Below are 27,726 nucleotides of genomic sequence, written 5' to 3' on the forward strand. Positions count from 1 at the left end.
GCACGGTTCTCACTTAGCATTGCTGCAAATCTAATAACTCAGCAAAAAGCTATGCAATTCACTCCTCGTAAATGAAAAAGTTATGCTAAGCATCCGAAGTATTGCAATGAGGAGCTACCTCTGTGGAGACCTTGCCAATAGTGAAATGCCACTGCCATCAGGATGCTCCACCCAGGAGACTTTGCCACCGGGAAGGCTCCTCTGTGAGGGAGCTGTTGGGGAGAGGACCTCCCTAGCAGGGAGTTTCTTCTGGCCAGAGATTTGCCTCTTCTGTGTAGAAACACAGTTTGCTTGTTATCTTGGCTGCTGTAAACAAAGCCAGTAATGGCACAGTGCTGCTGTGGGGGAGCTGGGATACATGAGGAGGGAATTCATCACCAAGCGGTTAGACAGTGCGGAGACCAGTCCCTAGGTCAGGGTGACCTTCAGGGAGAGGCAGGAGTAGTTGAGGTTTACCCAAATGTTGCACATACGAAAAACCAACTTGGTTGCTTGTAGGTTGCCTCCAATTTACAATAAAAGGCTGCAGCTGTGCTCAACATGATCAAGGCGATTGCAATTAAATTCTGACGTGTGGCCAGGCTGCTTGAATCAAAATGGATTCAAGAACTTATAAGCTCTGTGTCGTCAGTCTTTTAGGTAATTTATGCTTTCATTCCTAAAAGCTGCTTCGAATAATGCACTTCGTGCCTGGTTAGAGGGCCTTAGATAGCAGGACTAAATAAAGTTGCAAAGCTGAATTAGAGAATTTCTCAGACGTGCTCCAGCTATCCATGAAGTAAGGACTCGGGCACTCATCCTGACAGGTCCTGGGGCTCTGCTATTCTTTTGATCACAACATGCATGATTATAGTGGAGACTTTGCAGATCAGTCTTAACGTTGCACAACTTCACTTGGCTGTTTTATGATCCCGGTCTTTTTTCTTCAGATTTTACCTTGGGCAAACTCATTTTGCTGAAATGGTAAAGAGGAGGGACTGTAGACAACATGTGCGAAAGCTGCTCTTGGGTGACAGACTGATCTCTTGAATACATGATTTCAACACGAAATTTGGGATTCTCTCCCAGGCACCAGCTGGCTTGGTCTGGGACTGGCTGACACAGGGGTATCTTGCCTGTTTCGGTGGCAGTGCTCAGGCTTTGTCCGCACAACGTCTGTTGTTGGCAGCTTCACTTTCCCACTGTCGTAGTGTCCCTCCAGTGATCCCAGCAGTCAGCCTGGCTGCCTTTCCCTCCAAGATGAACTGCAGGTGGAATGAAGAGGCCCTTCTGGGCTTGCCACTCTTCAAAGTCCCTCTGACACGCAGGCAGGAAAATGAGGTGAATCCTGTTGCGCTTCTGCTGCGCAGAAAGGAAAAGCTTTGTCGTCCAGGTCTCTTCCTTTGCAGCCCTTCACCATCACTACGGCCATCTCTAAATCATCCCGGTCTCTTCCCTCTCCACAATCTGCTGGTTTGACACAGCCAAGGGCTGGACTCAGCCCGGAAGAGTAGTGGTGCTTTGCTCAGGGAAGGGAAGGGACAGGGAAAGCCTGAGCTCCCCAGTCCTGTCCTTGCATTTTTCTCATCGTGCACACTGCTGTTTCCCCTTTAACAGGAGACTGATGTTGCTTTGCCTTGTACACGTATCATAGCTCCCTTCCCAGCTCTGCCAGGATGTAGGAACGTGGTGGAGGGAACTTATGGGGATACTTGCAGGAGAAACCTGGGGAGCTGCTGGCAGAGGGAACATGGAATGCCTGCAGCAGCAGAGCAGGGCAGGGATCCCCTGTTGGGGTGTTGCTAAGCCATGCACCTTGTTATCCTGGCACTGCAGCGGGTTGTCTGGTCAGGATCCTCGGTGGCTCTTGGCAATTGTTTCATGAAACTGACAATCTCTACCTGCACAGGAAAATAATGGGAGGACCATTCTGTGGTACTGCTCTGTGGCTTGGTAATAAACTCTGTTGACTGGAAGGGTCAGAAAACAAGGATTAGGGGCTGTGAGGCCTTTGATCTTTCACGTGGCTTCACTGGAATTAAACACAGAACTGATGGGGGCTATTTTAAGTGATTCATATTATTTGGTATATTAAACTGAAAAATGTGCCAAGAAATAAAGCTGATGATTTTGAAAATACATTGCACTGATATCACGAAGTTGTGCCGTTCAACACAGATGCCTTGACATTTAGCTGAGCTAGTAATATGCCATTTGTGGACGGATGCTCATCTTTTAGGTTTTTAAGGACAAGTGTCTTATGTGTCAGATTTAATCAGAGGCAGATTTTTTCCTCATCCATGACTGCAACGAAAATGCTTTTCTGCTTCATCATATTCTTTCTCCATGGCTTGCCTTTTGAGTTGTTTTTGTTTTGATGCTTGATATTCACATGACATTATACATGAGCAGATTGGTGTAAGACTGTGTACAGAAATGCAAACTACAAACCATGTGTGCAATATAATAGCACATGGCAGACACAGCAAGTAGATACAATAGACTCGGACAAATATGAATGGGGTGTGTGTGCGTATCTGGTCTTTTAGGCTGAAAAAGCACCTCAGGCTTTAAGGAAGGGGTTAATAGAGACAATGACAATTGACAGAGCTTCTCTGATCACCCCTGGGAACACCGGCTGTAAAAGTAGAATCATTCCTGAAGAAGAATCTGATGTATGATTAATGTTTATTCTATAAAACCAAGGGTCCTGTGGGTTGTGCTGGCTTTTTATAGCTGCATGGGAATATCAGGATAAGAGTTTTCTTGCAGAGCCAGGGAAATGCATTTCTATAAAAGGAAAGCAGTGCCTCCTTATAAAATCCAGTGCTGGATTCTGTTCTGGAGCCTGAGCTTAGCAGGACGTGTGCACTTAGGAAAATGTGCAAATGCAAACAGACAAAAATGTTGTGCCTGTGGCTGATCTCCACTTTGGGACTGTCAGTGATTAGAAGAGGGCAGTGCAGTAACTGCCTGAGACCCTGAGGATGTAACTAAATTAGAAGTGGCACGGGGAGTGTGAGCCTGCGGTTGGCAAAGCCACCTGATGCTGTAAATGGCCTTCTAATAATATTATAAAGCGTGTGATGCTGTGTTGCTGAAATGTAACGCAGAGCCTAACGCAGGGTCTTTGTGCAGGCTCTGCCTGGTCTCCTGGGGATGCCCTGGCCACATGGCGCTGCCAGCAGCTTCACCCTCAGCACAGGCTGGCACACGTACTGTTAGGTTGGGGTGTACTCGTCCTTTGCAGATCATTCAAGGGATCCTTAACTGTGGGGCTGATAGCGGGAGCGCGGCCCTTTTGTCTGTGTCTGGGTAGATGTGAGCAGTGCTGAGAGTTTGATGTAATTTCAAAGTGAAATTCTCGTGGTTGCTTGTACTTCTATCAGCTTTTGAAAGTGAACTCCTGGACTTACTGCTTCTGTACAAATCCTAATAGACCCGGGGGGGGGGGGGGGACGCAGTGTGGACCAGATGAAGGAAATTTAGTAATAATGTCCCTGCGAGGCGGTTCAGTAAAACTTCAGAGGAACGGCTGGGCGAGATGGGGAGGTAACATCCTCTGTTGTGTTGTTTGCTTGCTGCTGGTTGGCTGGGAAGATCCGCCATGAGGAGAAGACGTGCTATAAGGCTGTCCAGACGAGCGAAGAGGGGCCGTCGTCTTGCGAGTACCAGGGTCCGCTCATGGTGCTGGCCCAGAACTGCGCCGTCATGCACAACCTGCTGGGGCCAGCATGCATCTTCCTGAGGAAGGGCTTCGCAGAAAACAGGCAGCCTGTACGTAAGTTATACCCAGCCGGGCAAGACACGCACATGGACACGAGCCGGGGATGCGGAGCTGCCCGCATGCTCCATCTGCGTGGAGCTGTGTATCCCCCAGCCCTGGGTCTTGAGCATCCTGGCTCCAGCTCCAAGTGCAAATACAATCACAGGCAAATGTCTAACCCGAAGGATGTGCAGAGATATCCCTGAGCCTAAACACCGAGAAAGGAGGATTCTAAAAATGCAGCTATGGAAGATAGATCCAAGCCTGCAGTCAAGTAGGCATAATCGTATGGACTCAGGAGGAGTCCAGTGTTCAAAGGTGTTATTCCAGCAAGACATCCACATCTCATTCCCAGAGGCTCGGATTAGCATTTAAGGCTTAAATAGCCACTTAAATGCAAATCGGGGCATCTGTATTGGGAACAAGCTGTCCCACAGAGATGCCCATATTTGATATTGTTCCTATCAGCTCACATTAGGCACTCTATTACCAGCAGAAATAAGCATGCATCTGCCTCCTCACAGATACCCAAACACAATCTCTTATACACTATCATACACAGCCTGACGCTGCAGCAGTCCCAGCCAAATAAACCAAAGAACATCAGTCTGTCCTCATATTTGCAAATAGTGCCAGACTACCAAATGCTATTACCCGTACACACACAGATAAATAGCAAAAACACATCCATCCATTATTCGCACCTGTTTGTAACTATGTGTTCATATGCATCTAATATATGAATTTATATTCAAAAAATAAAAATATTTGTATGTAAATTCAAATGTATACACCTGCACATGTTACATATACATAAATATGCACTCCGGTATTGTATGTTTACAAGAAGTAAAACATGTTTTTGCACATAAACATTTGATTTCTACAATAACATGAATTTAAAGACATACACAAACATAGGATTAACACACTTTTTATGGATACGTATGAGTGAATATGTGCATTGTCTGTCAGATATTCACCCCGTGAATTCACCCATACTCTTCTGGTGAAACAAAGTTCACCCCAGTTACCTGAGAGTCAGAGCTTTCTTGCCTCTGTAAGAAATCTCTGTCTTACTTATGCGTCGATATGTTATCCACAGCTGTAGGAGACACCTAGATCCTTATTTCTGAAACCGCTTCTTCAACCAACAACCCAAAAAAGAGCCATTATTTGTTGTTATTGATCGAAGGGCTTTTGTTCTTCCTAACCTTCAGCCACCAAGTGATCACATATTCCTTGTGCCAGTTCACTAAAACACAAAACATAATTTTCTCACGCAAGCACACATGCTGGCATGCACAGAGCTACCTGTCATAGGAGGTAGGTCCAGCTCCCTAGTGCAAGGCTCACAGCTGGAGAGGATCCATCCTGTTTAGACCCTGAAAAATCACGGTACCCTAAGAAGTCTACAAAATAGGATTAGCGATGTCTCTAACTACCCTGATGTAGAATAAGTGCATCTGATAAAAAGCTTTACTTTTACTGACTCTCTAGACCAACAGGATTTATTGTGCATAGAACAGACATAAACAAGGGTAAGACCATTACGTATAATGGACTCTCTGAGGGTCACCTCTGCTCATATCTAGGATCCAGACTCTCTGAACAGCTTTATTCCTCTTTCCATGTGTTCTCCAAAAGTTTTAGAGTGATTCAGACCCTTTCTTCCCAAGCAATTTTCCTCCTTTATCATTTTAGGGATCTTCTTTCAAATTTAAAACAGAAAACCTCTTCATGACGTTAGTTATCGCTTGAGTCAGATTTTTGGAGGGACACAAACCCTCCCCCTCCTTTTGCATTCGCAGTCTGTGGCTCTCTGATGGTAGAATCTGCATGTGCAAAGATATGCTCAGAGCCCTGCAAACGCAAATGCCTTGGTGTGCAAAATTAGAGCTGGTGCTGAAGCCCCCATTTCTGACATGTGTCAGTCATGTCGGTTGCCACGTGGTCTTCAGTGAGCAAGGAGGAGGATGGTCTTGTGACGACTGTGCTGGAGGATGGCCTAGGTCCTACCCCAGCCACTCTCACATGACAGCGGTTACCGCGGGTGTGTCACGGCACCCTTCGCACCGTGGTGGTGGTAATCAAACCTCTGCATCTGCTGCCGTGCCAAGCCGGCTGTTGGCACACAGCAGTATCTCCGGGCATTACTGTTTGTGAACTCTGGAGTGAGGTGCACAAGGTGTTGGTATTGATCATGGGTGGTTTTTATCTGCTATTTTATCTAAGGCAGGAGGGCAATAATGCTTCCTGCATCCGGTCTAAGGAGTTTGAATTGTTTTATTACTTGGTGTTGATGAAAGCAGAACAAATGGGATGACATGTTTGAAAATACCAGGTCTGTGAAGGATGAAATGGCAGAGCCAGCGTGCTCCGACAGTTCCATCCAGCACAGAGATGCCTCTGGGAAGGTTATGAGTGGCAAGCTGGTCATTTCTCTGGCACAGCCCACTTCTGCACAGACGTAAACCAGTGTGTGTCCTAGTTTGCTGTGCACTCTGAGCAGCCACCATTAGTTTCCAGAGGAGCCTGTGGTTGAATAGCAAAGGATCATCCTTCTCAAACTGATCAAGGGCACTGTCTCCAGGGATGTGTGGTGAGGCTGGAGGACACCTGGAAGGCAAGGAGAAAGTCCTCACAGTTGAGGGGAAAAGCCAAGAGTGAGACGACAAAAGAGATGGCGTTTCTGTGTTTCCAAATTCTCAGATGTTTTGGATTTGCCTGGGAGCCATAAGAGGAATTAGAAAGGGCATTTAAACCAGAAAGCAGTGCATTTCCGTGCTCATCTCTTCTTCCTGGTGCAGTGTTGGAATTTTCCTATGCTCTTTTATATCCTCCCCCTTCTTCCAAGAAATTCAGATTGGATGTTTGAAGTTGCAGTGTTTCCTGAACATGGTGAATCCTTGTCCTGTTTTGTTTGTAGATGACCTTGATGATGTATATGTTGTGTGTCTGCCTTCATGCCTGGTTTCAAAATGCTTGTATATGGAGTTGAGGCTGGGGGGAAGGGGGAAGTTCCTACCTTTTTGTGGGGACTGATTATAGGAGATGGCACTAGAATGTTGGCTGTAAGAGAGCTCATGGCTGTCCCTGTCCTGCCAGAAGGACAGGGATCAAGCAGCGATCCAAGCACATGATGGTATAGACCTGCTGGTTACAGGGACTGCTTCCAGCTGTTTTGATCCGGTTGTTTCAGTGGAAGCTGCGGTAGGAAATACAATCAGAGCTCTAGAGGAGATCATAGCTGCTGCAGGACCAGTCTCTGCTCCAGGACTTAGTGCTGGGGAATGATGTAGGAGCTTCATTAAGGCGGTCATAGAATCATCAGATGAGGAGGCCACACATATGGCTGTGCTGGCCCAGGTCTCTTCTGTTTTGGGGGAGCACCTGTCATCCCCCTTCCACAGGGAAGCATACGGGCTAACATGCCTCCCGTTGGGGAGGATTGCTGGGAAGCCTTGCTAGGTAGACGGTATTAAACATGTCATCACCTTCTTGTTTCTTCTCTCACTTTCTGGCTTGTCCCAGAACTGTTTGTACCAACAAGTGCTATTCTGAAACTATGTCTGTGTCAAGCTTGAACATAGTATGTTCTCTCTTTGCAGGATAGAGAACTGCGTCCGGAAGAAATTGAAGGTAAAATTTGTCGCTCCTTCTGTATCACCTTTCTCTCTGCCCAGTGAAAAGCTACTGGCTGGCCCTTCCAGGTTGGCCCCTGTGGGGTAAAATAATTTGGGGCAAATCAATGGAGACAGTTACTGGAATAATTCCTGGCAATCCCAAGCAGAAATAAATAATATGTAAAACTACAAGAGTGCTGACTGTGAAGGAATTTGCATCAATTCCAGCTTCTTCAGGATGTGAGAATAAGTAAAGTAATGGGATATTAGCTGTCAGGGAACCACTGTCCACCCCAGCTCCCACAGAAAATGTCATAGAGCAAGATACAATAGTATGGCTGCAGGAAAGCTATTTTATCTGCTAATCCCTACGAGTACTATATAATATAGTGCAGGGGTAAAAGTTGGGAAAACGTACTGCTTCCACTTTCTTCAGGGAGTGCAGTTTAGGAATGATCAGTTCGTGACACGTGTAGTCCAAGTAAGCTCTCCTGTAAGGAATGGGTCAGCAGTGCAGCTGATAGAAGAGCTTAACATTGCTCCAGTCATTGCCTCTTTGCAGGGAGATCTGCTGGAAAATAGGGAGTATCTTAGGGAGTCTGGCCTCATAAAGTGCTGCTGATTCTGGGGATGTTTCTTGAAAAAAGGTATTTTGAGCTGTCACTGACAATATTGTTCTCTTTTGGATCCACTTCCACAGAATTAAGAGAAGCCTTTAAGGAGTTTGATAAAGACAAGGATGGGTTTATTAACTGCAGGGACCTGGGGAACTGCATGAGAACCATGGGCTACATGCCTACTGAGATGGAGCTAATAGAGCTCTCCCAGCAGATCAACATGAACCGTGAGTAATGTCCACCTAGCTGTACCTCGCTGTTGCTGCTGTGCCCTGCATTGTTGCCTCCTGCTCTCTCAGTCTCCCGCTGTCTCTTTTCCTTTGGATTTTTCCCCCTTCTTTTTTTGGTTCTCATTTTCGCTCCCTATCATCTCTCCTGTTTGTGGTCCTTAAGAGTCGATGCCTTTGTTTCTTGCTTATCAGAGGGACTGTGTGGACTGTGCTGTATGGGAACAGTGTGTGGAAGGGATGTCCTTTGTGCTTATGCTGCCAGGTATAAAACTATCCTTAATGTGGGCAGTTAGACATTGGTGCACAGGTTGTGGATGTTCTCATATTGAAGCTGTTGTCAGATGGTGTCAGACTGAAGAAAGAGCCTGGGAAGATGGAGGTGCTTTGGTCAGAATGGGTGATAGATGGGCTCTTCACTCTGTGGTGGGTGTTCATGGATCTGCTGTGTGCCTGGGGATGGGCTGCGAGTGAGCTGTGCTGTCAGTGTCAGATGGGGGCATCTGCTGGAGTCATGGAAAAATGTGACAAACGCTTCTGATTCACTGTAACTGTGTTTGTGCCCCTTGTCTTTCACCATCATTTTTTGTTGCCTCTTGTCTGTGGCAGTGCAGGGTATTACCCTCAGCCAAGTGGGAAAAAGGATATTTAGTGCATGTTATTTCTGACACGTGATCATGTAAAAAGGACAAGCTACTTGGTCAAGGGAAGGAAAACAATTGTGACATACAGAACCAGTCATACACAAAAGCAGCTGATAATGCTGGCACACAAGTGCTTAGAAATTTCAGAGTGTTACTGCCAGCTTTCAGATAGGGGACAAACGAGAAAAAGGACTAATACAATGAATAAACTGTTGGACGTACATTAGCCACTGCCCATGGAGCAAGACTCCACCACTGCTGCAGGGCACTACGCAGGCCATGCAGGAACATCATGCTGTGCCCTTGCCATACCCTTTTGCACGGGCACAGCAGAGGGTTGCTATAAGCACTAGAATGATCAAGCCTCTAATGCCTACTACGTGATGCCATAAGGATGTGACAGTCCATGGCAGCTTAGGATGGAATAACTTGGGCTCATTCCACCTAGCCCACAGTCCAGAAAATACAAAGACAGTGTAAAACTACGTCTGCTTTTCCTTCCACTGTCCTGCACCTTCTGTGCTTTCCTTCCTGCAGAACCAAGCCCTCTCTGGGGCACACAGAAGTCCAAAGTGAGTGTTGGGCTTGGCTACTGTATGGAGTTCTTACACATGATCTTTTGTCTTGTCCTAAGTGGGTGGCCATGTGGATTTTGAAGACTTTGTTGAGCTGATGGGACCAAAGCTGCTAGCAGAAACTGCAGACATGATTGGTGTTAAAGAGCTCCGCGATGCCTTCAGAGAGGTGAGTGGTCCCTACTGCGTGCCCCCCAGAGAGGTGAGCAACAGGACACAGGAAAGAGAGAAGACCCACTGGGGAAAAGAAGAGGAGGAGGAGAGAGCAGCACAGTGGAAGACAGAGAAGCCAGGCATGAAACAAGGGAGGAGCAGAAAAAGTCACTAAGATAAGGGAACCCTTGAGGCAAGGAAGAGGAAAGCTGATGCAGACACAGCAGTTATGAGGGGTTTCTGAGGAGAAAAGACAGACTGGATCTAAAAGGCACACAAAGGAGGAAAAGCAGGGACTCAAAAGGAATACAGGAAAAATACAGGCACTCAGGAGCAGGAAAATACACAATCCAACCCAGAGCAAGATCCATTTCCATTAACTGTATTTCCCCTGCTGGTATTTTTCATGTACTTGCAGTTTGACACCAATGGTGATGGGGAGATCAGCACCAGTGAGCTGCGAGAAGCCATGAAGAAGCTTCTAGGGCAGCAGGTGGGCCATCGGGATATTGAAGAGATCATCCGGGATGTGGATCTGAATGGAGATGGGCGTGTTGATTTTGAAGGTGAGAAGGGATGAACGCTCCCTGTCCATCTGCTCTGGTATGAGTCAGAGTTTCAGCTCAGAGGTGGACGCAGAAGGGAAGATTTGCATGCTTGGGGCCCAATTATCTGAAGTATGGAGAAAAAAGCAAACAGGACACGGGGTTTTTTCCTAGTCAGCTGAGGAAAACGGAGAATATTGTCCCACATGCGAAATTCCTCAGCTGAAGTGTTCATTTGTGTATCATCTCTTGCTGCATCTCAGTTTCATTTGAGTCTCTCTCCATAACTCTAGCATGGTAAGAAATATGCCCTGTCACAGAGAAGCAGATTCTGGTGCACACGTGCTATGCCAGCCCTCTTTTTATGGGGCAGTTTCCTTTCTATTATATTTATTGCAAGAGCTTTGAGGAGGCTGGATTACTTTGGAGAATGCATTGCACCTACCATTTCCTCTGGCTCACATTGTTATCTGGGTTTATAGGGAATTTGTTTCCGTGCCTTTATGCCAGAAGACAGTCACGTGCCAGATGTGCTCACTAGGACTGCAGATATCTATGCAGATGCAGATCTAGAAGTGTCATGTTAAATCCTAGAGATAATTCATTTCTTCTCACACTTTTCATGCCAGAAGGACTCGGAAAAATAAGAGTGGTTAGGCTACTATCCTAGCCATTAGCCATGGCAGGAGCAATATTAATAGAGCTCAGGGTTTCTGGCAAGGGAAGCAGTTGATATCAGACAGATAAGCGGATATAAGAGCTGGAAGGTGTGAGAGCATGGCAGGCTGCTTCTTGTCCTAGTGCAAATACAGATGTCCCTTTGCAGTAGGGGTGAAGCACAGGATCTACAGAATTAAAATAAAACTGATGTAATTTTTTTGGCTCAGAGGCATTCCTGGGTCTCCTGCATGACAAGGAGTCTCAGTCCTCAGGATTACTGAAGCTTCTGAGGGCTTGGAAAATGTGAAAAAAACCTAGAAGTGTCTCTCTAGAAAGTATCTGGTAGCTGCAGCAGTTCTAATGCACTGGCTGATTACATGACAGTAGCTCTTCTTGTTTCCTACAGCTAAATTATGTTAGCTAAAGTACATGAAATGCTATCCCAGTATCATTTTCTCTGTGAGTTACTGCTTTAGTTGTCAAAGGACAGCTCCATCAATGGAAAAGGAGAAGTCAAGGGGGTAATTTCCACTGCCCTCCTCTTTGCAGAGTTATTAGTTCTTTGGCAATTCAAGTGCAGAATGAAAACACATTTATATTTGATGGCATTTACACTCAATTTGAACAATTGTAATTGACTTCACAAGCTGCAGAGAGGTGAAGAAATAAATCCAGGGTATCCTTACAGTTAACTTGTATCTTTAAAAACAAGAAGTCCATCGAAGTAAACTTTTCTCTACAAAAATCCTGGTACCTCCCAAAACACTAGTGCTTTCCCACACTGGTGTCTCTGTGAAGTGACAAGCGTATTAAGAAATCATACTGTGTTCCCAAGACTGTAAGTCAAGGTTCCCTGAAGTTACAGTGAAGGGAGACAACACTTGCCGTAGTGTCTCACAAGGAGTTGCTTGTGCACACAAGACTGTACGCTGACTGGGAAGGAGTCCGAGGCAATGAATTGACCTGCTGGTGGGATCATATCACCATATCTAATGCAAGGACTAAAGTCTGTTTTGTGTGAGCCCTCCAGGGCCGGTCACGGAGTGGCACAGACCTGCTGGCAGTGTGTGGACTCTCCGTTTCACCCTGGCTGCATGCTATCTCCAGGGAATGCTGGGCTGGGGACCGTGGATGCCTTCTGCTTCAGGGCTGTCTTTTCTTGTTGGTTGCAGAGTTTGTTCGCATGATGTCCCGCTGAAGATGATTCTCAGCTAAAGAAGAATCAGCACCTTAGAGAGGGCAAAAGAGGACCTAGGTGGAGCATCTAGCCCCGATGTTCCCACATGAAGGTTTATCGGCTGGCTGCAATTGGGACGTTGCAAGATGACCTGCTGCTCCTCCCTCGTGGTGGTCCCCATGCCCCTCCACCCTTTCACACTGTGAAAGACTTGCATCTTCCTACAACTGGAACCATTCCTTGAAGATGATTGCAGGAAACTGCAGAGCCAGGACTTGTCATGATACTTTCATGGCATATTTGCAACTTTAGACTCCTCCTCCCCAGCTTTATTCTCCCACCAGCTGCTGCAAAGCAAAAGCAGGAGAAATCCTCTTGGCTTGGTGGATGAGAGCAAAGCCATTGGGACCGGTGGCAGCCTCAGGGCGTGCTCTGCACTTCTTGGTTTCCCTTGGTGAACCGTGTCTGTGTTTGCTGTCTCTGTGTGTGTGTGTCTACCTGTGTGGAGTTATTTATGCTTCCCCGGCACATATTCGCATCTCCTGTGGTTATGTTTACCAAGAGTAAATTCAAATACATGTCTTGTGGGGGGAAAGCGATAAATATGCACGCTGAAACAATGTGGAGACTGGATGTCCCTTGTGAGAGGTGTCTGGGCTGGGGAAGAAGGGCTGCAGCAGATGCACACTGCGCCATCTGCACCGGGTTCCAGAGGCAAGTCCTTGCTGCAGGAAGAGGAGCCACTGCTGGCCACTAAGCCTGTGGCAGGGCTTTGCCCTCTGTCCTGCTGTCTTCATGGTGACGGGGCCTGGAGGTGCCTCTTAGGGAGGGCAGTGTGGAGGGTCCACAAGGGGGCAGGTGAGAGCCCCTGCAGCGGCGTGGCAAGGAGCAGTGGGAGAAGGTGCAGAGGGAAGCTGGGTGGGAGGGCGATAGGCAGCAATAGCAAACCCCCTCCTTTCCAGACCATTGCAAACACAACTGTGAGCATATGCACAGTGGGGGCTGTGCTGCGGGAGCTGAGCTGTAACACCGTTGCTGCCAGGGATTGGCCAGGAGCCTCCTTGCATGGCAGTGCCCTGCTCTCCAGCTTGTTCATGCTCAAAAATGCTGCATGTGCCTGCAGTGGTGATAACAGCAGCCTCCGAGCCCTACCAGCTGGTTACAGACACATCAGATGCTCATCCTCCTTCCCCTTTCCCCAAGATGCTCCCAACCTCCTGCTCCCTTCCCCTACTCTGCCAGACCAAGAGTTGACCCCTTGCTCTGTGCTCAGTCACAAGTTGCCAGTACTAATTTCTGCTTAGCTTCAAAGGGCATCGTTATTGCTGTGTGTTCCTCAGTGTGACTGGGAGCTGTTTTCCTCTCACTTGCCCCCTTACTCCAACTGGGAGGTTAGGAACCAATATCCTCCTGCTTCCTCCGTCTCAAATCTTTCACTTCCCAGGTTCCCTTTCAAATTCTTAGGGTCCACAAATCTGTGTCCCAAAGGAGGATTTTCTCTCCTGCTGTGCCAGCCAGCATAGCTGCAGCAATGGCTGATATCCCAACAATGGAAAAACTATGTTTCTCCTTATATTTGTATGTGTGTATACTTGTGTTTGCACAGGCATGTGCACTGGGAAAGGTTTGTGTGTGCGCGTATAAAAGTAGGGAGTGCAGATGGGTACCTGGGAGTGCAGCAGTAGAAGAGTTTGTTTGCAAGTGGGTGTATGCAAACTATGTGTGTGTATCTTTGGAGGTGGTCCAGTCTCAGAAATGTGGGTGCGAGCCAAGAAATTGGAAAATTGATATTTACAGATCTCCATATTTACTGGTACAGCAGCTGAGCTGCATTGTGGTTAGGAGATGAGGGTGATAAACTGAACAGAGTCCAGAGTCCTGGTAAGTTATACATATACTTAGGATAATACTGGGGAGGGAGAGACCCGTGCAGGCTTGTGTCTGCCATGGGGAATGTTGGTACACAAATGTGCTTCACTTACAGTGGAGCCCGTTGAGGAAGCGTGTGTGTGTATGCAGAGTGAGAGGACAGCTGTGCTGCTTGCCTGCGTGCAGCAGAGTGACTGTGCCTGCCCACGGGGACCGGTGACGACTCAGGGCACATGCCTTGTGCGGTAGCCAGCATGCAGAAGCCCAACAGACAGTCAGTGGCAACAGGCACAGTGTCTGCTTCTGCCTGCTTGTTCCTGGGTCCTGCACCAAGCAGCTGCATCCTTTGCCTGCAGCAGCAGATGGCAGGACATGGTCTTAATTTATTTAAAACTGTAAACCCATTTCTAGAGGCTGCACTGATCCACAGCGCAGCATCACAGTGGCTGCGAACTACTGCTGTTTTCACTTAGGCAGATCCCTGTGTTTCTATCTGACACAGCTGTGTTTGTCTTCCCAAGAATTGCGGGGACACTGGTGCTAGTGGAAGGGTGCAATGGCACCTTTGTGTCATTGCAGAGGCAGTCCTGGAGCCACAGGTACTTCCGATGAAAGCTGGGTCTCTGCCAAATTGTCTGTAGCTCTTTTCTGTCAGGTCTTACCATGATGCAGTGAACGGGTCAGACAGGGCAGGTCTCCAAAGCATTCATTTTTTTTCCTTCCAGCAGAAGCTCTTGCTGCAAGCCTGGCTTTACTTGCATAAAAACCCCAAATAATCCCAGGGAGTTTTACTATTTTCTTGTGCAGACAGGGTCAGAGATTAAAGCTCCAATCTAAATAATCTAATTCCAGAGATAATCCTTTTGCTCTCATCTCCAATCCGGTACCAGGGAGGCTTCCAAATAGCTCCACATGGCAGGGCAGAGCTGGTCCCCTCTGGGCACCTGAGCCCCATAGCTCCGTGTGGTTTGGGAGCTGGCCCAGGCAGCGGAGCTGGCTCACGTTGGCTTCTTAGATGTCTGGTTAGCTACGAGACCTGCTTCTGACCCACACATCTCCATTGCTCTTTTTGGACACCCCGAAGCCTGATCCCTTTTGCCTGCAGTAAATGGCTAATACCCAAAACAGGTGCCCCACACCACTTGCGAATGATCAGGGCTATAGACCAGGCAGGATTGATTCAAGACTGAGAGTCATTTTGGCACAGCTGCCAGGGGACAGAAAGAGATCAAGGGATTGAGAAGACAACCCTGAGCCTTTCACTTGTAGGTTACTGGTGTAAATCCAGCCTGCATCAAGGGACTGATGGCTCAGTGGATTAGTAACAGGATACAGAGCCTTTGACATCTGGGACGCAAGCTGGCATCAAGTTGTTGTGACCGCAAGTAATGATTCAGGGGCAGCAGTGTAGGGCACCGTGGACGCAGACCATTGCGGCACGTCTGCTGTCCTCTGCCATGAGCCAGGGCAAGCGCTCCTCCTGCACCCAGATGAGCACAGCCACTATCCCTCCTCACCCGCTGATGCTCAGTTAATCCCTCTTGCTTCATGATGGGCTGCTGATTCTTGGGAAATAATCACCCAGGCTAGTTATTGGAAGATGCTATGACTGGGGAGGCAGAGGAGGTGCTGCACTGCTCAGTGCCTTGCCCCCTCTAAAAAGGCTGAGTCTTCAGCTGGAAGGGAAAGAGAGGCATTTTCCCCTCTGTTCAAGGAAGGGAACTCCTTCCTTTTCAAGGAAACTCTTCTCTTTTCAATGAAGAGTTGCTGATATTCACTGTGAGATGTGCAGGAGCCCCAGGAGCCCTCAATGGGGACACTAGGGCTTGGCACAGCCACAAAAGCCCCTGGTGACCCTCCCAAGGCAGGAGGGGAGCTGGGTTAGCTCCTAGCTGTACAGTCTGGGGCCAAACAGACTCCTTCAGCTGAGGGACCTGTCCAAGTCATGCCTAAACATTAGCTAGTAAATCCCTTCATGTCTGAATTCCTGCTCACGGGCATGTTTGCTCTGGGCCGAGCAGTTTGATGCTGGGTTTGTAATGAAGCCCCAGTCACTGGTTGCACCGCCCCAGTGCCCACCGAGGCAGCAAAAGTCCCAGTGTGAGCCTCACGCTCCCCAGCCCACCAAGAGGCACAACAGGTTTGGCCAGGCTCTGCCCAGCCAGCGCTTGGGCCCCACTGCCATTTTGTGTGTGTGAAGCCTTCAAAAGCCCTGCTGATCCAGGGGCCAACGGGGCCGGCTGCCTAAGCCCACCTGGGCCACCCAAGTGGGACCTTTGCTGCCCTGGTGGGTCTCAGGAGCGGAAATATGAGGATTTGCACCCATGGACATTGCTGTTTGTAACCTCAGCCCTGGCTGTCTCCTCAGCCTGCTGACAATCACGCCGTCCCTCTTCTCCCTTCACTTTTGCAGCTCATGGCAGTAACCTGGTGACACACAAGGTGCTTACATGCTTTGAAGTTGTGCTCCTGACCCAAGCACTTCGCAGTTTAAGTTGAGAGATCTTGAGTGATTAGGGAAGGATCACTTGTAATCAGTACAAATGAGCTCTAACGAGGCCTCCCTCGGCCTTGCCAACTGGACAGCATTGTTCTGGCCACGGCTGCTTGCACTCCTTTGCTAACTGAACTTGGGGGACACCCAACAGGTCACAAACACAGCAGGGATACGGGAGATTAGTCTGGATTTGATCAGCTGCTGCCAGGGCTGGGGTCTGTAACACTGAGACTATTTGCCAGGAACCAGCATGAGGTGGCTTAGTCTGGAGAGGTGCTAAGCATGTGTGTTTGACACTGCTTTTCTGGATACGGTTTCCTAATCCACCTTGCAGTTTCAGGAACCCCTTCCCAGCAGCAGTGCCATGTCTGCCCCGGCCCAGCTGCCCCATGTCTGCCCCGGCTGCCCCGAGCCCAGAAGACGATGTGACAGCAGCAGGGACACGTTCCGGGGCCCATTCCAACCTGGCCAGAGCAGAGGGTGGGTGGTTCCTCTCCCCTCACCAAACTGACTTCACTTCTCCAAGGCTGTGTCCTGTCTAAGAGGCCTCTGAGGTACATTACAAAAGCAACAAGCCCATTTAATTCACAATCTGCAGCACGTAGTCTTTATTTCTAAAGGCAAACACATTGTGGAAGACCCAAACTAATAAAATGTCATTGGGATTTAGGAGCAGCCACTGCTAATGTGGTTAGTGACCGAAGTGCAGACACGAGGTTTAGCTGGCATCCAAAGCTTTGAGGAACACTAAGATAGAATCATAGGATTGCCTAGGTTGGAAGGGACCTTTCAGGTCATCTAGTCCAACCATCAACCTAACTCTGACAAAAACCATCACTAAACCATATCTTTAAGCAGTATGTCTACCCGTCTTTTAAAAACCTCCAGGGATGGTGACTCAACCAGGTCCCTGGGCAGCCTGTTCAGATCAGACAGAAGGGCAAACATGGAGGCAAACATTAAGTTTTTTCCTCCCCCTCACCGCGTAGTGAGTGAGTTTCATCCAGTTTCCACCAGTGATGTCTCACTCCAGCCCTCCCAAGACCTTGCTAACGTCCTCCAGAAAACCTCAGAAAAATCTTAAGTTCTCCTGTAAAATGCAACACAGGGAGAAAAAAATCACTGGCAGTGCAACGGTTACCTTCCCCCCTCTTCCCCCCCGCCATTCATTGGCTGTTTTACTTGTCAAGCAGATAATTGTGGTCCAAAGTGGTTGCCTGCCACTCATCAGTCTCACTCCTCACCGGGCGGGCCGGGAGCTGCACGTTCCCGTACTCCACGGCAGGGGCGAACGGGGAACCAGCGCGCTTTGCTGAGGCAGGGAATCAGTACTGGGAGCTGCTGTCCGGAGTACAGCGGACGCGAAACTACCGAGCTGTAACGAGGAGCCTCGCCCGAGGGTAGCGGAGCTCCCGCTCCTCCGGCTCCGCTGCCAGCAGCTTCCCGAGCCCTGCCGGGCCCGCACCGCCGCCGGGCCCGGCCGTGGGCCCGCTCCGCTACCGCCACCGCGCCGCCCGTTGCCCCGGCAACGCGCCACCGCCCTCCCCGCTTCCCGCCGCCGTCCCACAGTGCTTTGCGCCTCGGCCGCGCTGGAGTTCCCTGATTGGCGGGGAAGAGGGGGCGGGTTTCTCCCCTCTGGCGGCCGGTGCTGAGGGGAGCTCGCTGGGCTGCGGCCTCGCTCAGGAGGCGCCGCCGGGAAGGCTCGTTCCTCCCCCTCGTTCTTCCCCTCCCCGAGCGGGCGGTATCGGCCCCAGGCAATTCCGACTGGCAGGGACAGGCTCCCCGCTCCGCTCCCGCCGGGCGCGCCTCCCGCCGCAGCGCCCCGCCGTCCACTCGCCTCTCAATCGAGCTTGGTCGCCCGTTCCCGCCGCCCATTGGCCCGTCGCTTTATGAATATGCAGATAAAGACCCGCGGTCGCCTAATGGCAGGCGGGCAGATAATTAATATTCTCGTTGCGGCGCGCGGATTGGTCGAGGCGCGCCCCGCCCCGGCAGCGGGTTAGGCTGCCCCCTGGCGGTGGCAGGAAGGGGCGGGTGCGGCGCCGGGAGCCCGAGATGGTGGGCGCCGGGGCGCGCGGGGCGCCGCTGCTGCCGCCCTTGCTACTGCTGGTGCTGCCGCCGCTGCTGCGGGGCGCGGCGGGTGGCCTGGCCGATAGCGTCGTCTGGGCCGTCAACGCGGGCGGCGATGCCCATGTGGACGTGAACGGCATCCACTTCCGCAAGGACCCGCTCGAGGGCCGCGTGGGCCGAGGTGAGGGCCGGGGGGGACGCGCCGGTACCGCGCGGGGTCCCGCCCCGGGTGGGGGGGGGTGGTGTCGCTGTGACCGCCCTCAGGGCCCCGCTCAGCTCCGCTCCGCCGGGGGCGATGAGGCTTGCCTGTGTCGGTGGGGGTCCGGGTCCCGCGTCACCCCGGCACCGTCCCGTCTCCCCCGGCAGGGCTGCGGCGGCCCAGGCAGGCTCCTCTCCCTCAGCCGCCCGGGCCCGGTGTCGTGGAGGGGGCGGCCGGGGGTTGCGCGGGCAGCGAGGGCCCGCGGGGAGCGCCGGCCCAGCCCCCGCACGGCACTTGTCACCCGCTGGGACCGCGGCCACCCCCATCCTTCCGCCGGGCCGCAACCCCCACTCCTGCGGCGGAGCGGGCCCCGGTTCCCGGCGGCGGCGGGGTGATCCCTGCGGGCCGCGGGGTTGTGTAATGCCGGGGGGGAAGCCGCTCTTCGCGGGCTGGAGTGGAATTTCGGCTGGAAAGGCGACGGGAGAGGTCAGGCTGCCAAACCGGCCGCGTGCAGCCGCCTGGCTCCTTATTTTTTTTTTTTTCCTTCCCATTTTTCCACTGAAAGACCCCAGTTTCCACAGCAAGATCTGCCAGTTTGCAGCCCAGCCTGCGGCGCGCTCAGTAAGTGAGAACATGCGTTGCCCGCTCTGCGCAGAGGAATGGCTCGTGGTGCAGGGCGATGCCACCAACAGCCTGGTCCCCCCGGGGGTGGCACAGGCTGGTGGCTGGGGCCCGGGAGCTGGGGCTGGGCAGGAGGAAGGGGCAGGTGTCTGGTCTGCTCCACCGCTCCGCTCCTGGCAGGGTGGGTGTCCAAGAGCAGGGCAGGGGTGGAGGCAGATGGGATGTGATCAGCTCCTCTAACTACTGAATCTGTAAAAGCTTCTATCTAGCAGTAAGGGCAGGATGGAGAACTAAATTGCTCTTACACTTGGGTTACCTTTGCCCACTTCCCCTGAAACTACTCAGGTTGTATGAATTTTGCATGTTTCTGGTAATTGATGGACCAAAACTTAGTTGATTCACAAATGTATTGAAAAGTTAGCTGTGCTGAGCTGTTCCTGCTGTCAGTTACAGGTGAGTGGTGGAGTGCAGAGAAGATGAGCTATCTGTTTAAGTCTAACCTTCACTATTTCTGTGTAGGTTGGTGAGGATTGTCCTGTGCTCTACAGTGGGATTGCTGTTGCTTACCCTGCATGAGTGCCGTCCCGAATGGGAACCGATTTGGGCACAATGTACACAGAGGAGGTCACATTTAAATATTACTATGGTTTGCTAGGAGTTTTTCACCCCAGCGGAAGCTGATGCCCCAGCTTCCGTGGGTGTCCCAATTGTTGTAGGTCATCTTCCCTTCACAGACCTCTCACATGTGTGACTTGAAGGAGAATGTCCTTGTGGACTTGAACAATTTATTTTTGAGTTGAGAAAAAAGACTCTTTTTCACGCACACTGTGGCATGCTCTTCCTTTGGGGAAAGCCTATGGTGTCTGTGAACAGCAGGCTGTTCCAGTAATCCTGCTTCAGCCAGTGGTGCCAGGCACAGTGGAGGAGACTTTACCCCTTTGAGCTCTCAGCTGCTTTTTCCTCAATGGCTTTTTATTGCACTATTGTTTCAGTTTACTCTGGGCTTCTCTCTGTGTCGATAGGCATGTAATGGCTACAGCAGAAATATGCGGCTGACTGGGTGAAAATGACCTAGGGATAGCGTTTCTATGCTGTACTGCCTCTGGGCAAATTAAAACCTTTTTTTCTTTTTCTTTCCAAGCCTCAGTTCAGATGCTGTGCCCTAAAGGACAAAATGTGCTGATGGCAATTACAGAATAGCCAGGTGTCAAACATAGTTGAGTCGCAGATTAATGAGTACTGCTTGTCTCTTGGTGAGCTACCTCTCAACATGCTGTGAAATCAAGCTTGCTTCCACAGCTATGTCAACAGACCTCTGATATACAGGTGACAGCTCTTCCTCTCCAGTTACCTTCTTGGCTATTAAAGGACTTTCTTCCTATGCAGGCTTTCCTCTAATAGGAGCTGACTTCTGTGGAGTCCTTGGTTTGCTATCGCCGTAATCTGTGGCTGGCCAGAAATGTCTGTGTGGGAGGACAGGTCAAACTTTTCACCCTCTGTATTTCTGGTGATTAGAGTCTTCAGCCTTTGCACCCGGGTTTGAGTGGTAAAGAGAAGCAGGAGGCTGCCTGAGTAGCTGTATGTGAAACAGGAGACCCAGAACTGGCATTAATTTCCTCTCCCTCGTTTGCATTGGCTCCATCTTTGGCAACGTGCACCGGGTTAGTAGTTCTTGCTTTGTCTTGGCCAATGCAGTGTCTGTTCCCATGGAAATGGGGGTGGAAGTGGCAAGTGTCAGCAGAGAACTTCATCTGGATCAGCTTCTCCTGACTGAAGTGCCAGTGGGCAGGTGGTGTCCAGAGTCTTCCCTCCTGCCCCTGCTTTGCTGGGGAATTACTTGATACTGAGGTCTCAAGGCACGTGTCAGTTTGCATTTGTACAGTAACCCTGACACAATAAAATATCAAGTCAGGTTAAGATCTTTTGAAGGATGCTGTAGAGGTGGTGAAATAAAATTTGCCTCTTGTCAGTCATTAAGATTACTCTTGTTTTCTCAGGTATGTCCCGTTTGGGAATGTTGTTTGGGCCTTTCTTAGGGGGCTGTTCAAATACCACCAGACAGCGCCCATTTCAGCTGGGCAGCCGTGATAAGAGCAGCTGATGGACCTCTTGAAACCCGCGTGTATCTTTCTTGCTTCCTTCTTCCTGTCTTTAAGCTAGCAGGTATTGCATGGTTGCGGTGAGAAGAAAGGGGTTTGTGTCTAGTGCTTTTCACCCTTCTGCCATTTCCCGGGTTTTCACTTGAGGAGGGTGAGTCTCTAAAACCTGATGCCATCGACTGCTAACTTTCATCTGTTGAATGAAAGAGTCGAGTCAGTCCTGCACTGACCATTTCGGTTTTGTACTCAGAGTTTATAATTTTAAGACCTTGTAAAAATATTCTAGGTGCTTTTCCTCTTTCGATCAGGAGTCAATGGCCAAGTCCTTTGGCTCTGTGCCCTGTTTGGAAACAGACTCTTCTTTCTGAAACGGTGCGAGTGAGTTTACTGTGTCTTAGACTGCAGCAGGTCCAGACCTGTTTTTCTACAGGACCCGGGTTCTGGGGCTTTGGCTACCTCTGCTTCTGCTCCAGTAGTGCCGCCTCCTGGTCAGAGCAAGGAGGGGAGACAGGTCTGACAGGGCGTAAGTGCTAAGGCCACTTAGGGAGTTAAGCACTTCAAGAGTATATAAAGTCTCTCTTCCATGTGCCTCAGAAATTAACCCTTCCTCTCACTGTTTTGTGCTTGAAACCCAGCTTCTGACTATGGTATGAAGCTGCCAATCTTGCGGTCAAATGCGGAAGATCAGATTCTGTACCAGACTGAGCGTTACAACGAGGAAACATTTGGCTATGAAGTTCCCATCAAAGAGGAGGGTGACTACGTGCTGGTGTTGAAGTTTGCAGAGGTCTATTTTGCACAGTCTCAACAGAAGGTAAGCAACAGCTCCTTGCTCATCTCTTTGATGTGAGTTACTGGCTAAGTTACTGACCTGACAGCATGCTTCTGCTGAAGGAAGTATTGTGCAGATTGAATCAGGGAACTGATCTGGGTTAAATAAATGACGCAAAACATTTTTTACAAATGTAATAAGACTTGGTACTGGTTCAAACTGATCCTGAAAACACAAATTCAACCCTTTTTATTGCGCTTTAGAGAAGAATAATCCTTGCCCACTTTTGAAATCCCTCATGTACAGATGTGGAAGCAGAAGCACAAAGAACTCAAAGCCCTGTGATAAACTGGGAGAGAGGTGGTGTGTGTTTTAGTCTGGCTTTCCCCAGCTCCATCAGTTTCTGTAGAGCCCTGCTCCTTAAGCACTGTGATGCCTTCCTGACAGAGAAGTATTTCAGGGAACAGAACTGGTGGGGCTGGCTTACAGAATGGATGCAAAAAGCAGCCTCAGATTAAACTGAAGGGCTGAGGCATCTTTGGTTCCTCTTCCTTCATGTGGTTCTGCTGGGATTCCCCAGGTGCTGAGTGAAGTTTGAGTCATTACAGCCCTGAGGAGGACTTTCACTCTGAATTCACAGATGTGGTTACCAGTTCAACATTTTACCTCCTTCAAACCCTGTGTCCTTCACCAGCATGTTTCCTTTTCTCTGCTCTGCTGCAGGCTGTTTGTTAGAAATGGCTTAACTCCCTAGGGTGTGATGTGTAGCAGCCACCCTGGGGCGGTAGGAGCAAGTCTTCAGCCAGTAGGTGGAAAGTTGTAGAATAAAAGTATGAATAAACCAGAATGAAACTGTGCTGTCCTCAGTTCAGAACAGCAAACATGGGGGTTATTTTAAAAGGAGGAGGCAGATTTTGGGGTATTTGAAAGCAACTTTAATGCTTTGGTGTCCTTACCTGGCTGCTTTTGGCCTCTGAATCCCTTTTCAAGGGAGTAGAACGTGTGGTGGGACAGTGTATGCTGCAATGCTTTCTGGTCCTGGGTGCATAACGAGCAGAGACCTTTCCTGTTCTGTTCCCCTTTTAACTGTCGCATGCCTGAATCTGTTCTGACACGCTGTCATTTCTTCCACCCTGAAGGTATTTGATGTTCGCTTGAATGGCCACGTGGTAGTGAAGGACTTGGACATTTTTGACAGAGTTGGACACAGCACAGCTCATGATGAGATCATTCCCATGAGTATCAAAAAGGGGAAACTGAGTGTCCAGGGTGAGGTTTCCACGTTCACGGGGAAGCTCCACATTGAGTTTGTAAAGGTAATTAGCTTTGCTAGGCAGAGCCCTGGTCTTCCTTTTCCCCTGCTTCCCCAGCCATGTGATACAGCTGTGTGCTGGGGGAGGAGAGGTGATGGGGGGGGGCGGGGGGCAAATACTTCTCACCTCAAATCTGCAGCACTGTCTTCCTTCTTTGCTTTCTCTAGGGCTACTATGACAATCCAAAAATCTGTGCCCTATACATACTGCAAGGAACAGTGGAAGGTAAGCATGGTTTGTGAGCCAGAAGGCTCTTCCCTCTTGGAGAGCAGCCTGTTGCTTCTCAGACCATGAGATCATAGCTCTTGCTCACCCGCCTCTGCCAAAACTGTTTCTCTCTCAGCAAGTTCCCACAGAGTGCAGTTGCAGGATGAAGTAGGTGTGTAGTGTCCTCCTGCTCCTCCAAGTGCACATAGCTGTGTCATTTTTGGAATAAGAAAAATCGTTTTGGTTCGGGACTTCCTGCATATGGGGTAGAGGAGAAGGAAACACGTCTGGTCAGTCTTAGCTTATAGCTACAGATAAATTCCCTCTGGCCTTGGATGTCAGCAGCAGCCCTGCAGACAAGTAATTTATGGGAGATCTTTTAGCTAGTAGTTATGTGTTTCTTACCTGGAGCTTTGTTTTGCCTCCTCAGGTCGAGGACAAGGCAGTGTTTTTCCCTAGATATCAGTTCCTCTGGATAGCAGTGGGGAACGCTAGTGAAATCCTTGCTCTTTCATCACTCTCTTTGTAAGTCTGTGCTGGAGTTAGAGTCCCTCTAGCTCCTGAACACGGGAGGTTTAGGACTCCTCTCTGACCAGAGCATCAGTTTGCTTTACTATTGGCCAGGGATTGCCAAGTGCTGCTGAAGATTTGGTGTGTAACCTTGTGGCCAGGTGGCACCTTGCTGTGTGTGTGACCTGCAATTCAGGCTCCAGGCTCGGAGGACCACATTTAAGTGGGGTTGGGCCATGCTGCTCTGATAGGTCTGGGGTTGGGGGATGCAGTGATGTGAAGTAGGACCATTTAAGGAACGGGTTATTCCCCTTCCTGTTTGCACCTCTATCTGCTGGTCCTGCAGGTGCTTGTTCTTGACTAGATCTCACTGAGCAGCTGCGGTGTCTGACTATGCTCTAAGTGTGCTTTTGTGCTGTAAATTCTTGAGTGTCACAGGTAGATGGGGTGGAGGGATGTCATTTTCTTTGCAAACTGGGTCTTTAGATGCTCTTGCATCATGGAGGAAAGAAGTGGTGGTATGAGTACTCTGGGAAGGTGCTTCTATTTCCTGGGTGCTCTGGCCACGGTGTTGATGTAGGGCCAGGTGTCCTATTGCCCATGTTCATGCTGGATCGGGGAGAGGGGAAGGGAGTGACCTGAGCGATTTCCCGGGTTACATCCTGCCTCCTTGCAACCTTTTGTCTTGTCCAACAGATGTTCCAAAGCTGCAGCCGCACCCGGGTCTGGAGAAGAAGGAGGAAGATGATGATGAAGATGAATATGATGATGGCTCCAGTGTTAAAAAGCAAGCAAATAAGAACCGGGTTCAGTCAGGCCCACGCACACCAAACCCGTATGCCTCGGACAACAGCAGCCTCATGTTTCCTATATTGGTGGCCTTCGGTGTCTTCATTCCTACCCTCTTCTGCCTCTGCCGATTGTGAGAGCAAGCCCCACAGAGCATCAGCCAAGGGGCTGGGAGGGAAGGAGTTGGACCAAACACGGTTGCTTTCAATTTCTCCATATTGTTCATAATTTAAGGAAAAAAAAAAAAAAGATGATTCATTTGGAATGAATAGCAGGTCCACGTAAGAGGGAGCTTACCTTCCCCCTGCCAGCAAGCAGCGAGGCCCTCGCCTTCCCCTTCACACCATGTGCAGCCTCCACTCCTCCCTGGGGCATCCAAGAGTAAACTGAGTCCTGGCTGTCTGTGTATTGGGCTGTTGGAAGCTGATGCTAGCAGTCCTGGGCCATGTCCCACACTGAGAGAAAGCCATGTGCTGCAAGATCTCTGCCTTTGATGGGTGGAATACGGTTCCTTAAGCAGGGAAGCAGCTCTTAAAACGAGGCCTGGGTACATGTTTTGTCCAGGAGCGTGGAAGTGTTGTGGTGCTGTTGGGTGACTAACGACTATGGAGGATGGAGCCTGGCTCGGCATCTCCCTGAATGCGTACAACATGATGTATGGTACTCGCCTGCATAAAGATACCAAGACTCCAGCCAGCTGCTCAGCCTCTGTGGAGATGTTCCCCTCCTAAGAGAGCAAGCTGCGCCAGGAGCAGAGGGATTTGTCTGGCCTGATATGCTGCACCAGTTGGGAGAGACTTTCCTAGTCTGACAATTGTAATGTTAGATCCATTGCAGAGGGATTCTGCTGTAGCCTGTGAGAGGCTGACGTTGTTTGCGTCGATCAGATGCACTCGTTTTCTGTATTGATTATGGCTTTTGTTTCCTTTAATACCCTTTTCTTTTCAAAGGTTTCATTTTAAGCCCAGTTCCTTGTTTTGCCCTTTCTAGCAAGCGACCTTTCCTTTGGAAGCAGCTGAGAATCAGATGACCTAGAGATGAGGTTCTGGATTTGTTCCTTGATCTTCCTAACGGTTAGCTCCCCACCCAATGACTGTGAACAGCCTGTGCCGTAGGACAGAGCAGAGCAATCTCACGGATGCTCCCTGTGAGCTCTCGTCTCCTGCCGTAGGGACCAGGCCTGCCTGCAGCGGTAAGAAGTGCAGTAGGGTTGGGTAGTGTCTTCAGTTAGCTCAGCCTTTTGCATATCAGGGCACTGTGGTGAAGGCACAGATGTCCAGCATTTCAGTACTGTAGAGCAAGGTGGTTTGTCACCCTCCAGAGATCTGGAACTGAACAGGACACTGGAGACAAGGTCACCTGCTTCCCCCAGGGATATTTCTGCGAGAGGCTTCTGTTTCCACATGCGGGGCCTGTTCCTGCCTGCCAGAGGCTGAACAGAGCGAAAGCCCTGGCTGCGCCTCCTGATCCAGAGCTGCGGGCCCTGAGGAGCTGCCTTCTGATGGTCTTGGCCTCTGACATGCCGAGGTCTTCAGGCAGGTGGGAGGGAGATGTTCTGTGTGCTGGAGCAGGATCTGGCCCAGGCATGGTTGTGTCCTTGTGGGTCAGCTGCCATACTGGTGAGCTCTGGGCTCGCAGAACGCTTTACCTCATGCTGTCGTTGTTGTTCTCAGAAGTGCTCTCTCTTCACCCAGAGCAGCTGCACTGAGCAGTGTCCTCCTTGCTGCTGCTCCTCCCGGGGCCTGAGTTTTCCTAGCAGTTGTTCTTGGGTTTGATCCTCTGTAGTGGCTCAGCCTTTCTTTGAGTTGAAAAGAGTCAGCAGAATTCCCTATTTTCTGGAAAGAAAGCCAGAGGAGCAGCCTTTCTGCTCTGCTGAGCCCAAGCAGCTGAAGCCTTCTCTTCCTTCAAACCCTCAAGCTGTGATGTGAGCTGCCAGCTCACGGGCTCCAGAACAGGAGCTGGGGGAGGTGTAAAAGCACTGCTCTGTGCAGTGGTGGCACTGAACCTTGCCTTTCGGATTGCATACATCACTGCTATAGGCCTGACCCTAATTCTGTGTCTGTGAGCTAAAAAGCAAGCAGTAGGACATTAATTACCTTCTCTCCAATTGCCCGAGTGGTAACAGCCAGTTTGGGACAAGCAAGGGGGTCCCTGCCATACCAGGAGAAGACAGGTTTTAGAGGGGCTAGATCTTAAGAGCAAACCTTATGATGAAAAGGCGGTAGGTAAGCTTGAAGTTGTCTGCTTCATCTTTTAGCTGCTGTTAAAATCCTAGTACTTACAAAATTCTTAAAAATGAGAGCTCTGTTTTGTTTGGTGACAGTTCCTGCAGAGATTCTCCAGTGTTTTTGGGATTGCTCTAACTAGAGCGCAGAGACATTTAGATCTTTATCAGTTTTGAGAAGCATGAACTGTGCTGATTTGTTAAGCAAAGAACCTGAGCTTGAAAGCAGGCTTCTCTGTAAGGAGCTGTTCTCCTCCAGGCCTTCTACGTTACACTTTATTTGAGCATCCTTGAAGCAAGGAATCACTCAGGTTCTTGGGGCTCACCCAGTAATCTCACTTTGCTTGCATGAGAAAAAGGGTGTGCTTTTAGGTGTGCAAGAGTTGGAGACAAGTCTTCTAGGATAGCTTATCCCTGCCTCTCCTGAAGCCAGGGCACCCATCTGGTGCCAGCAGCTGCCCTGAGGCAAAGCTAAGCAGGGTATGATCTGTTGTGTTCCAGTTGCTCAGTTCAAATGAATTTGTCTTATTTGAATACGAATAGAAAGGAGGAATAGTTCATCCTTCATGGCTTCACTTCAGTTGCTT

At 49.8% G+C, this 27,726-nt stretch overlaps 2 protein-coding genes across 7 annotated transcripts in view; both read left to right on the top strand.

Moving 5' to 3' along the window:
• Positions 1 to 12,589, top strand: part of CABP1 (calcium binding protein 1) — a 56,754-nt gene extending 44,165 nt beyond the window's left edge. For 3 of the 6 annotated variants that reach the window (XM_074606905.1, XM_074606902.1, XM_074606904.1), the window contains 6 exons: positions 3,580 to 3,756; positions 7,357 to 7,387; positions 8,072 to 8,215; positions 9,494 to 9,603; positions 10,006 to 10,153; positions 11,965 to 12,589. In XM_074606905.1, the coding sequence (XP_074463006.1) occupies positions 3,580 to 3,756; positions 7,357 to 7,387; positions 8,072 to 8,215; positions 9,494 to 9,603; positions 10,006 to 10,153; positions 11,965 to 11,990 (636 nt within the window). In that variant the 3' untranslated portion in view covers positions 11,991 to 12,589. The remainder of the gene's footprint in view (positions 1 to 3,579; positions 3,757 to 7,356; positions 7,388 to 8,071; positions 8,216 to 9,493; positions 9,604 to 10,005; positions 10,154 to 11,964) is intronic. The other 3 variants (XM_074606907.1, XM_074606903.1, XM_074606906.1) reach the window with 1 other exon arrangement.
• Positions 12,590 to 17,957: 5,368 nt separating this feature from the next.
• Positions 17,958 to 27,197, top strand: MLEC (malectin). The gene is made up of 5 exons (XM_074606437.1): positions 17,958 to 18,586; positions 21,960 to 22,138; positions 23,236 to 23,412; positions 23,577 to 23,634; positions 24,823 to 27,197. Exons 1-5 carry the CDS (start codon positions 18,391 to 18,393, stop codon positions 25,050 to 25,052), a joined length of 840 nt encoding a protein of 279 aa, XP_074462538.1. The 5' UTR covers positions 17,958 to 18,390; the 3' UTR covers positions 25,053 to 27,197.
• The last annotated feature ends 529 nt before the right edge of the window (positions 27,198 to 27,726 follow it).

This window comes from Larus michahellis, chromosome 13 (assembly GCF_964199755.1).
Source record: "Larus michahellis chromosome 13, bLarMic1.1, whole genome shotgun sequence".
Lineage (NCBI taxonomy): Eukaryota > Metazoa > Chordata > Aves > Charadriiformes > Laridae > Larus > Larus michahellis.

Bases quoted from the DNA above. Each gene is read 5' to 3' on its own strand.
- MLEC (XM_074606437.1), top strand. From the start codon at position 18,391: ATGGTGGGCGCCGGGGCGCGCGGGGCGCCGCTGCTGCCGCCCTTGCTA. The intron at 23,413-23,576 runs GTAATTAGCTTT...TGCTTTCTCTAG, and splicing joins TCCACATTGAGTTTGTAAAG to GGCTACTATGACAATCCAAA. The intron at 23,635-24,822 runs GTAAGCATGGTT...CTTGTCCAACAG, and splicing joins ACTGCAAGGAACAGTGGAAG to ATGTTCCAAAGCTGCAGCCG.